This window comes from Oryx dammah, unplaced genomic scaffold (genome assembly GCF_014754425.2).
Source record: "Oryx dammah isolate SB20612 unplaced genomic scaffold, SCBI_Odam_1.1 HiC_scaffold_18, whole genome shotgun sequence".
Taxonomy (NCBI): domain Eukaryota; kingdom Metazoa; phylum Chordata; class Mammalia; order Artiodactyla; family Bovidae; genus Oryx; species Oryx dammah.
Window position 1 is genome coordinate 28,038,477 of NW_024070202.1, and position 12,404 is coordinate 28,050,880.

The 12,404-nt window shown below is 37.6% G+C and overlaps 1 protein-coding gene across 5 annotated transcripts in view; it reads left to right on the plus strand.

Moving 5' to 3' along the window:
- Nucleotides 1-12,404, plus strand: part of HDAC9 (histone deacetylase 9) — a 599,202-nt gene that overhangs the window by 413,508 nt on the left and 173,290 nt on the right. For all 5 annotated transcript variants that reach the window (XM_040260622.1, XM_040260619.1, XM_040260620.1 and 2 more), the window contains 2 exons: nt 2,347-2,466; nt 2,778-2,875. In XM_040260622.1, the coding sequence (XP_040116556.1) occupies nt 2,347-2,466; nt 2,778-2,875 (218 nt within the window). The remainder of the gene's footprint in view (nt 1-2,346; nt 2,467-2,777; nt 2,876-12,404) is intronic.

The following is a 12,404-nucleotide window of genomic DNA, read 5'->3' on the forward strand; positions in this document are numbered from 1 at the left end:
TTTGTAAATTTTAATGAATAGTATCTGTTGAAGCCTTTTGTGCTGTGGGCAAGACTATAGTTCTTATTTTGAAACTTATGCGGTGATAAGTACCCAACCTGTTTTACAAAACAAATGATTTTATATCTAAGACAAACTATCTTTTATTTGACTGTCTTCAATAAACCTTTACAACATCAAGACAATATCTTACTGGTTTTCAAACTGTTCATATGTCTAGGCCCAGAGCACAGTTTTTCTTAAAACCTGACTGAGAAATTCTATCTTGTAATAGAAACAAAGTTTTCTATCAGTGTTATTTTTCAAAGTATTTTGTTTGCCCATCCTCTAGATATCCATTAGCAAATTCGAGACTCTTGTGGGTTAAATTATTTCATTTCTGTTCTCATAAAGGAAAAGTTTTACTACCTCCTCTTTCCTGTCCTTTGAACATCCTGAAATCCAAGATTTAATATTTTTCAGTATGCTGTTTTTTCCCCTGATATGTGTATGTCTTTAGCCAAGACAAGTTTCTGGAAGGATGCCTATCTTCCCCAATATTCTATGATTCCTTAATTGGATATGTGTACTGTATGAAAGAGGGAAGGTATATTAGTGAATGTCTGCACTGTGGATGGCAAGATCACTTCAGGCTTTCATAAATCACCAAATGGAGGATTTGATGGTGTCCAGTGAGGGAGTTCTGGGCTGGAGGTTGAAGTGGAGACAACTTATATAAACCTCAATAAGGGGCAATAATGACCACCAGTCTCACTTCATAGTTTTGAAGTGAGAATTGAAGAGATAATGAATGTAATTGTAAATTAACATCAATATGGTTATGAGTTTGGCCTTCGGAGTAAGAAGTGGATTCAAGAACTTGTCTTCAAAAATTACTGAAACTCTCTAAGTCTCAGTCTGCTTACCTTTTAAATTAGGGATAATACCATATACCTCATATAAATGTTAAATAAGCTATGTGAGATGTTTAATATGGTACCTGACTCAAAATTTTTAGGAATCATTGTTGAAAATAGTGTGATTCATACTGATACAAAATAAAGTACAGCATAAGTAGGTAGTTAACAAGTAACCAAAAATTTTTTGATAACAGAACCTGAAACTATATATGTTACACATGTAGCAGTAATACTATATTAAATACAGATATGTAGGTTATTTGCTTTTATGAGTCATTTATTTTATTTTGTTCAGAAGCTATTTAGGAACCACATTGATTGAGACTCTTAATGCTTGAGGTCTTTTAGTAAGGACATTTAAAAAATGCTATTAGTTTTATTTTTCCTGTATCTTGTATCAGTTCCAGCATGTTTGTATCATAAAACAATTAGAAAAAAGAGCTATTAAGTTTTGTATCATTATTGAATATGAATGCCGTAAGAATTTTTTTCATTCATTTTGATGAAACTGACTTTTTTTTGTGGGAAGAAGGAATGGTGTAGGGAAAGAAAAAAGAGGAGGAAGGAGGCTGGGAAGAGAGCCATAATGTATTAAATATATAATATTAAAATTAGGCAGATTGGACAAGATCGCATAAAGGCCCATGCCGTCGTTCTGCTTTGGCCCAAATGATTTAATAGCTAATGAGCTCATGCTCCTGTGTCTTCGACTCTTGCCGTCACAATTTTACCAAAATAAAGTATGAAGTCCTTTTTGCATCTGGCATCTCTTTTGAAGTCATTCTAACTGCTGAGGGACTGCTAACTGAACTGAACGCTTCAAGAAAGCCAATTTACTCAGCTGGTTGCAAAGCCTTTGACCTTAATGGTGGGACTTGGCAAATCAATGCATACACGTATGTTTAGTGTTCTGTCAAGAATTGTGAAAATGCTCTGTAAGCCATAGATCCTTCTGCAGAATACTGGTTTGTAGTTTAAACATTAGTCTTTCTTCAGAGGCCAATGAGGCTAGTTAATTAAGCCTGAGGGGTTATGAACTGTTGGCAGTTAATAAGTCATAAAATTCCTCCATAAAACAGGATGCAAGATTCCATCACTGAAGCAAAGAGTACAAAGGGCCGGTGTATAAATATCTAATTGTACCAAAGGACTGGGCTTTCTCAATGACTGCTCATCTGGAGTCTCCAGGGCATGTTCTCTGTGGTTTCCTGATTTTTAGAAGCCAGTTTAAAAAATGAGTGCATTAAAGGGTAATTTGCCTGAAAGTTCAGGAAGTAAAGGGGGGTGGTGTGGAAGCAAGCTGAACACGGGAAAGAAAGAGGGATACAGAAGACAGAAAATGAGAAGGAGGGTGGGGTAGAAAGACAGGGAACTAGACATCAGGAAAGTTGTTTCCACACAGAGTTAGACGTGACTGTATTTGTCATCTGTTTTCTTTTCCCTGTAGGATGTTCACCATGGAAATGGTACACAGCAAGCCTTTTATGCTGACCCCAACATCCTGTATATTTCACTCCATCGCTATGATGAAGGGAACTTTTTCCCTGGCAGTGGAGCCCCAAATGAGGTTCGGTTTATTTCTTTAGAGCCCCACTTTTATTTGTATCTTTCAGGTAATTGCATTGCATGATTACCCCTAATTTTCTTGTCCTTTGCTGGTGTTTTAAATTACACGAGATTACTGAATTGTCCCACGGGACCAAGAACCAGCGCAGAACAAGTGCCTAACCCAGAGCACTGGTTGTCAAGCAAGGCTGGACTGATTTGACATGTTGTTTGATGTTTATTTCAAGAGCACACATGTGTTTGTTTTCCTGTCTTCTTGCTTCTTCCTTGTGTTCTCCTCTACCCACTGTGGCGTGGTTTTTCTCTTCCTAGGTGGGAACAGGCCTTGGAGAAGGATACAATATAAATATTGCCTGGACAGGTGGCCTTGATCCCCCCATGGGAGATATTGAGTACCTTGAAGCATTCAGGTTCGTACTTCTTTCTCTGAAAGTGAAAAAATTAGAAAACAAATGTCCATTGAAACAACATGAAATTCAAGAGAGAAATGTAAATTTCTGACCACGGCAGAGTGGTTAACGGAGCCATTGTATCAGAGGTCCAAAAAAATGTTTGGTTTGGGGGACCTGAATATTGCTACAAAGACAAGGAATATGAGTATCCAAAAAAGTTACATCAAGACCTAGGTGTAGTTATACAGGTATGTTCACCACTGGCCAGACATGTTCCTCTCTTTATGCCAAAAAAAAAAGGCAGGGGGAGTTTTATTGAGGAATTCTGGAAAACTCTGCCTATGATAACATATGATGTGATTTAAAATGGACATTAGCATATTGACTGCTCTGGGAGGCCCTTCACTACCTATTTCACTTTTTTGTACAGGCATTTCCCAAACTTCATTGGGCTATAGAATTTTTTGCACATATTTTTGCACATGGCAACTCTTGGCTTTCTTAGTTCCAAGGAACATTGGCTTAGGCAGTCTTATTACATGCTCAAGTATTCCATTTCCTTTATACTATGTGTGTGTTTCCCTCTCACATTAAAACACCAGTAGATTAATTGGTTGTTTCCAGTTTCTTTAGAAAATCTAGGTCGTAATTAAAGTGTTTATTGATATATACATTTTGCATTATACTTTTTTTTCCCAAACAACTTTAAAAAGTAGCTGAAACAAGAAATACAACAAATTAAAAGTTTTTGTTTTAGATATAGTTTTTAAGTCATTTATTCTCTGGTATTAAGTTTTTTTTCAGTCTTCAGTAACGTCTCTTTTAAGGGAAAATATCAGATTATGTTAACATATCCCTCACTTGCAAGATTTTGTATTTTAACTTGTTGGTACTGTAGGATTTGAGGTGTTTTGTTTGTTTGTAAGCAACAGCAAACAAGTGCATGATAAGAAATTTTTGACCCATTCTTTTTTTCCTAATTTAACATTTATATATAAATTCCCAAGGGAAAAATCCTGTTGATAATGTATCCTAAATACATAGGAAAAGTTTTTAATCAGTGAAGTTTCGATGGGTTTCTGTATATTGTTGTAGAAGTACAACAATACACAGAAGTTGGCCTGTGTATCATGCATACTTCAATTTTTCATTTGAGAGTCACTTTTAATTTGAAAATAGCCTCAGGAAAAATGATAGGAAATTGCTATCTTTAAGAATATTCATTAAAATAAATATATTTGTGTTGATATTTGAGGAAAATTCTACTTCATATTTGCACTCTGCAAAAATATACACTCATACATCTGTACTATTTATAGAAAAATAGGTGAGATAAGTTTATTTATTTGACTTGAATTGTCTGTGACAATGTCTTGTGTTCAGTTCAGTTCAGTCACTCAGTCGAGTCCGACTCTTTGCGACCCCATGAATCACAGCACGCCAGGCCTCCCTGTCCATCACCAACTCCCGGAGTTCACTCAAATTCATGTCCATCGAGTCAGTGATGCCATCCAGCCATCTCATCCTCTGTCGTCCCCTTCTCCTCCTGCCCCCAATCCCTCCCAGCATCAGGGTCTTTTTCAGTGAGTCAATTCTTCGCATGAGGTGGCCAAAGTACTGGAGTTTCAGCTTCAGCATCAGTCCTTCCAATGTTAATTAGCAGTAAAACTAAAAACGTACATTAAAAAACTATAGGGGTTTCAGTATTATGAATTATTTTTGCCTATATTTGCAACTTAAACACTTAATATTTTAAAGATATTTTAATGGGATAACAGATTTTATGTTACCTTATGTATGAATTTGTATGTTTATCAAGTTGACTTGGTAATTTATATGATACATACATTAAGTTCTCAACTTTAGTATGTGATTATATTCATTGGTCTGTAACACAGAGCTATTAGCTTTTTATTATCATAATACTATTTGTGGTACTGTACCTTTACCTAAAAATAGATCAAGTATTCACAGCATGAAAAGATAATTGCTATTTTCTACTTATTCTCCCATGACAAAGTTAACAGTAGATGAGTTATTTTTTTTAAAGCCCCTTTGAACACAATTTCATTAAATAATGTGAAAATAGATATTAAGTGGTGTTGTTCAGTTGCTAAGTCATCTCCAACTCTTTATGACCCCATGGACTGCAGCACGCCAGGCTTCCCTGTCCTTCACTATGTCCCGGAGTTTGCTCAAACTCATGTCCATTGAACTGATGATGCCATCCAACGGTCTCATTCTCTGTCACCCCATTTTCCTCTTACCCTCAGTCTTGTTCAGCTTCAGGATCTTTTCCAGTGACTTGACTCTTTGCATCAGGTGGCCAAAGTATTGGAGCGTCAGCTTCAGCATCAGTCCTTCCAATGGATAAATAGGGTTGATTTCCTTTAGGATTGACTGGTTTGATATTAAGTATACATTTTTGATTTTTCATTGAAATGGTGATTGAATCAAGTGCTTCTAAAAGCATTTGAATGTCCTGAAGACAGCACCTTCTATTGCCTGGAAAGAGCAAAGAACACTTTATTTTAGCAAACTTCTCTGAACTTCCCAGTGTGGTCACCATATCCAGGCTTAATTAGAGAAGAGGCTACATTATTTAGCTCTGCTACAGAAATGTAAAATTGTGACTTTGATGTTTATAGTTATTTAAGAACCAGATTTAATCCATAATAATTAATCCATTTAATCCATAATTCTATTAATTTTGAACTATACTGCTTGCTGCTCAATTTGTATAACTAGAAATACTTGTAAACTGTCCTTGGAGGACTCAAGAAAGTAAATCCTTAATTCAAAAAATATTAATTAAATGCACAGTATATGCCAGGGACAGTGATGAGCACTTGGAAGTTAGAGCTGATATGCTATTAGGGAACATAATAAAAGTGGTACTTACTGTTCTAGAGAATAGATATCCTTAGACATAGAGAGGATAAAATGATGAATTCTTTCTGAAAGATTCTGGGAAGCTTTCATCAAGTATTATTCCACTTGTGTTTTCAAAATGAGTGGTAGTTTTCAAGGGGTAAAAGAATTGGACTAAGAGGAAGTTCTATATATAATCATTCCATTCAGTTCAGTTCAGTCACTCAGTCGAGTCCAACTCTTTGCAACCCCATGAATCGCAGCACGCCAGGCCTCCCTGTCCATCACCAACTCCCGGAGTTCACTCAAACTCACGTCCATCAAGTCAGTGATGTCATCCAGCCATCTCACCCTCTGTCGTCCCCTTCTCCTCCTGTCCCCAATCCCTCCCAGCATCAGAGTCTTTTCCAATGAGTGAACTCTTCACATGAGGTGGCCAAAGTATTGGAGTTTCAGCTTAAGCATCAGTCCTTCCAAAGAACACCCAGGACAGATCTTTAGAATGGACTGGTTGGATCTCCTTGCAGTCCAAAGGACTCTCAAGAGTCTTTTCCAACACCACAGTTCAAAAGCATCAATTCTTCGGTGCTTAGCTTTCTTCACAGTCCAACTCTCACATCCATACATGACCACAGGAAAAACCATAACCTTGACTAGATGGACCTTTGTTGGCAAACTAATGTCTCTGCTTTTGAATATGCTGTCTAGGCTAGTCATAACTTTCCCAAGGAGTAAGCATCTTTTAATTTCATGGCTGCAATCACTCCCTACCTCTAAATTGCCCCCCTTCCCTCTGTCTCCTGGTAACCACTAGTTTGTTCTCTGTGAGTTTGCTTCTTTTTGGTTATATTCACTAGTTGATTGTGTTTTTAGATTCCACATATAAGTGATATCATACAATATTTGTCTTTCTCTGTCAGACATATTTTACCTAGCATAATGTTCTCCAGGTCCATCCATGTTGCTGCAAATCACAAAACTTTATTCTTTTCTAACTCCTGTTCCATTGCATATGTATACCACATCTTCTTTATTCTTTCATCCATTGATGGGCACTTCCATTGCTTCCATATCTTGGCAGTGTAAATTATGCTGCTGTGAACACTGGGGTGCCTATATCTTTTTGAATTAGTGTTTGGGGATTTTTTGGCTATATACCTGCGAGTGAAATTTCTATGTCATATGGTTTAGGTATGTATGTGTGCATGCTCAGTCATTTTTGACCCTTTGCAACCATGAGGCTTCTCTGTCCATGGCATTTTCTTGGCAAGAATTCTGGAATAGCTTTCCATTTCCTTCTCCAGGATACCTCCCCGACCCAGGAATCAAACCCATATCTCCTACATTTCAGGAAGATTCTTTACTGCTAAGCCACCAGGGAAACCTGGGTCATAAGATAGTTATAGTTTTAATTTTTTGAGAAACTTTCATAATGTTTTCCACAGTGGATGAACCAACTTATATTCCCACCAGCAGTGTAGGAGCATTCCCTTTACTCCACATTCTTGCCAACATTTGTTATTTGTGTTCTTTCAAGTGATAGCCATTCTGACAAGTGTGAGGTGATGCCTCATTGTAGTTTTTATTTGCATTTCTCTGATGATTAGCAATGTTGAGCATCTTTCCATGCTTATGGTTTGTTGGCCATCTTTATTTCCTCTTTGGAAAATATCTACTTCTTCTGCCCATTTTTTAATCAGGTTATTGGGTTTTTGATGTTGAACTGTATGAACTATTTATATATATATATATATATAGAGAGAGAGAGAGAGAGAGGATATTAACCCCTTATTTGTCATATCGTTTGCAAATATTTTCTCCCATTCAGTTAGTTTTCTTTTCATTTTGTCAGAGGTTTCCTTTTCTGTGCAAAAGTTTTTAAGTTTAATTAGGTCCCTTTTTCTTATTTTGCTTTTATTTCCTTTGCTTTAGGAGCTATATCTAAAAAACTGTTATGATTTATGTCTTAGCATATTCTGCTTATGTTTTCCTCTGGGAGTTTTATGGTCTCTCATCTTACATTTAGGTCTGTAATTTGAATGTATTTTTGTAAATGGTGTTAGAGGGTGTTCTGACCTTATTCCTTTATATGTAGTTGTCCAGTCTTCCCAACACTACTTATTGAAGAGACTGTCTTTTCTCCTTTGTATATTCTTGCCTCCTTTGTCATGTTATAGATAAATAGACTGTAAGTGTGTGAGTTTATTTCTGGGCTGTCTGTTCTGCTCCGTTATCTGTCTTATTGTGCCAAAGCCATACTGTTTTGATTACTGTAGCTTTTAGTATAGTCTGAAGTCAGGGAGAGTGATTCTTTCAGTTCTGTTCTTCTGTTGCAAGTTTTTTGTTTTGTTTTGTTTTTTAATGTTCAGGCTCTTTTGTATTTCCATACAAATTTAAATTCCTTTTTCCTATTCTATGAGAAATGCCATTGGTATTTTGATAGAAATTGCATTGACTTTGTAGATTACCTAACATAGTATGATAACTTTAACAATATTAGTAGTTTGTGCATAGTGGGCAAGAGATAATATGTATGTCATGCTTCTAATTGAATCTAGTGAGAAGACATCTACACGTTTAAAAAATTGAGTAGCAATTTCTGATGTAGAAGAAAAAGTCCTTCAAATTATGTATGTTTTACTGGATATTGGATAGATAAATAAATGAATGAATGAGTACATGGATGATGGTTTCTGTGGATTTTTAAATTGCAAAAAATAAGAACAGGCCCTTTACATTTAGAAGGTATTGATGAAATAACAAATGTCTCATTTGGCACCCACTGAAGACAAGCTAAGAGAGTAACTTAGATCTATTGATTTGGGTTCCTTAGGTGCAAACTTAAAAAGTTGTGATTTTCAAAAAATTGCAAGTCTCCAAGCTAACATGTTTATACTCTGTAGCTACCATAATTAATATTTGTTAATGGTAAGAATTTCCAAATACAAAAGGTGTATAAACATCGGGTTTTCAGGCATATTCACCTTTAGGGGAAAACTGCTACCCAGGGTGATTCTGCTTCACCAGATTGTCAGAATGGCAACTGAAAATGAGGTAATGAGTGAATTACCTAATCTAGGATTGAGTATGTGTTGTTATTTTTATTGTAAAGTTCAGTTCAGTTATTCAGTCTTGTCCAACTCTTTTTGACCCCATGGAGTGCAGTACTCTAGGGTTCCCTGTCCATCACCAACTCCCAGAGTTTGCTCAGACATATCACATGTCCATTGAATCAGTGATGCCATCCAATCTCATCCTCTGTTGTCCCCTTCACCTCCTGCTTTCAATCTTTCCCAGCATCAGGGACTCTTCCAATGAGTCAGTTCTTCGGATCAGGTGGCCATAGTATTGGAGTTTCAGCTACAACGTCAGTCCTTCCAATGAACATTCAGTACTGGTCTCCTTTAGGATGGACTGGTTGGATCTCCTTGCAGTCCAAGGGACTCTCAAGAGTCTTATCCAACACCACAGTTCAAAAGCATCAATTCTTCGACACTCAGTTTTCTTTATAGTCCAACTCTCACATCCATACATGACTACTGGAAAAACCATAGTTTGACTAGATGGACCTTTGTCTCTGCTTTTTAATATGCTGTCTAGGTTGGTCATAACTTTTCTTCCAAGGAGCAAGTGTCTTTTAATTTCATGGCTGCAGTCACCATCTGCAGTGATTTTGGAGCCCAAGTAAATAAAGTCTGTCAGTTTTTCCACTGTTTCCCCATCTGTTCGCCATGAAGTGATGGGACTGGATGCCATGATCTTAGTTTTCTGAGTGTTGAGTTTTAAGCCAACTTCTTCACTCTGCTCTTTCACTTTCATCAAGAGGCTCTTCTTTACTTTTTTCCATAAGGGTGATGTCATCTGCATACCTGGGTTATTGATATTTCTCCCTGCAGTCTTGATTCCAGCTTGTACTTCATCCAGCCTGGCATTTCACATGATGTAGTCTTCATATCTTTTCATTGGCTTATGAAGTGTCTCTATTTAGTCAAAATATTTTTGTGTTGCAAATATAGCCTTTGTTAAAATACTTTGACCAAATAACCAATTGTTGCTGTTGCTAAGTCACTTCAGTCATATCAGACTCTGTGTGACCCCATCGACGGCAGCCCACCAGGCTTCTCCATCCCTGGGATTCTCCAGGCAAGAACACTGGAGTGGGTTGCCATTTCCTTCTCCAATGCATGAAAGTGAAAAGTGAAAGGGAAGTCGCTCAGTCATGTCTGACTCTTCGTGACCCCATGGACTGCAGCCCACCAGGCTCTTCTGTCCGTGGGATTTTCCAGGCAAGAGTACTAGAGTGGGGTGCCATCGCCTTCTCTGAAAATAACCAATAGAATGTTTAAAAAATAGCATATTTGTTATGCAGTCAAAGCCGCTGAATCAATTGAGCATATACGAAGAGTCAAACAGCCTGTATCTCTTTCTGTTGTCTTTGGTTTGCACCAGTTTGCTTTAGTGATATAAGCAAATTTAAAATTCATTAATACAAAATTGTGATTTGAAACTTGACTAGACAGCATAGCTGTTCTCAGTTCATGAGTCACATTGTCAATTCTGTTCTAGATGCAGCGTCTTTAAAACAGAGCTTACTATGATTTCTTCCTCTTTTTGTGGCAAAAATAGAACAATATGCATTTAACTTGAGGGCAGATAATGGAGCCCTTAGTTGTCATATTCACAGAGCAGCTATTCCTCAGACAACTAGTTAGCACAACTAGTGGTTGAATTTACCATGGAATGATAGTAGATAATTTTGCCCAGGGCATATAAATAAGTACAATATTTTATTTTCCCTTATTTTATCAAACACAACATTACTGCTCTAACTAATTTTAGAGCTGCTGCTGCTGCTGCTGCTGCTGCTAAGTCACTTCAGTCGTGTCTGACTCTGTGTGACCGCATAGATGGCAGCCCACCAGGCTCCCCTGTCCTGGGATTCTCCAGGCAAGAATACTGGAGTGGGTTGCCATTTCCTTCTCCAGTGCATGAAAGTGAAAAGGGAAAGTGAAGTCACTCAGTTGTGTCTGACCCTCAGCGACCCTGTGGACTGCAGCCTTCTAGGCTCCTCCATCCATGGGATTTTCCAGGCAAGAGTACTAGAGTGGGGTGCCATTGCCTTCTCCGAATTTTAGAGCACTGACTTCTAAATGGTCTTGTCATATACAGAGACTAAAAGTTAGAGTTTGCTTAATTCTGAGAAATGAGAGAATATCTTAGTAAATACTTCTGTCCTCTCTTGTTGGTAATGACAGCTATACATATTTTATGGCTATTGTTCTTATTTTTATCATATTTTCATGAAGTTTCTTGCTGAGAGAATGAAAAATAAAACTATTATAAGATAACATAATGGTAATAACATAGTAACGTAGAACATTCATTGAGGACTTAATATTTGTTAGTTGCTCATTTCTTTTCATCTTTACAAGTTGTTGAATTAAGTGCTGCCAGTTTCCAGATGGGGACACCAAATCCCCTTTGAATTTTGGTAGGTTTCCTGATGTCACATAGCTGGTTAATGGTGATCAGGAATTGGGTGTCAAAAAGTGTGAGTATAGAAATAGTACTTCTTGGCCCTAAGTTCAGTTCTGTTCAGTCGCTCAGTCGTGCCCGACTCTTTGCGACCCCATGAATCGCAGCACAATAGGCCTCCCTGTTCATCACCATCTCCTGGAGTTCACTCAGACTCATGTCCATCGAGTCCGTGATGCCGTCCAGCCATCTCATCCTGGGTCGTCCCCTTCTCCTCCTGCCCCCAATCCCTCCCAGCATCAGAGTCTTTTCCAATGAGTCAACTCTTCGCATGAGGTGGCCAAAATACTGGAGTTTCAGCTTTAGCATCATTCCTTCCAAAGAAATCCCAGGGTTGATCTCCTTCAGAATGGACTGGTTGGATGTCCTTGCAGTCCAAGGGACTCTCAAGAGTCTTCTCCAACACCACAGTTCAAAAGCATCAATTCTTCGGCGCTCAGCCTTCTTCACAGTCCAACTCTCACATCCATACATGACCACAGGAAAAACCATAGCCTTGACTAGATGGACCTTAATCAGCAAAGTAATGTCTCTGCTTTTGAATATGCTATCTAGGTTGGTTATAACTTTTCTTCCAAGGAGTAAGCGTCTTTTAATTTCATGGCCCTAAGTTAAAAACTATTAATTCCTCTGTGAAACTTCCCTGATAGCTCAGTTGGTAAAGAATCTGCCTGCAATGCAGGAGACCTGGGTTCGATTCCTGAATTGGGAAGATCCCCTGGAGAAGGGAAAGGCTACACCTCCAGGATTCTGGCCTAGAGAATTCCAGGGACTAAATGGTCTGTGGGGTTGCAAAGAGTCAGACATAACTAAGCAACTTTCACTTTCACTTCCTCTGTTAAGAGTAGGGGTTACAGAACAATAATAAAGTGAGAAATTCTTTGCCAATGCATTTTAGTCTATCCAGCATTTATCTTTCACATTTAAATTGGTAATACTATTTTAAAATTGAAAATAATTCCTAGATTCTCACTATCCTTGTGTCATACACTAATTCCAAGCCACTTCTCTTTGTGCCTTTCCTCATGTCCACACTAAGAGCCTATCAAATAAAACTCATTTAATTTTTCTTCTTTTTGATAACCAGACTGTTTACAATGGAGAATGTACTTTTTCTTTTTTTATTAAAACTTTTTTTTCA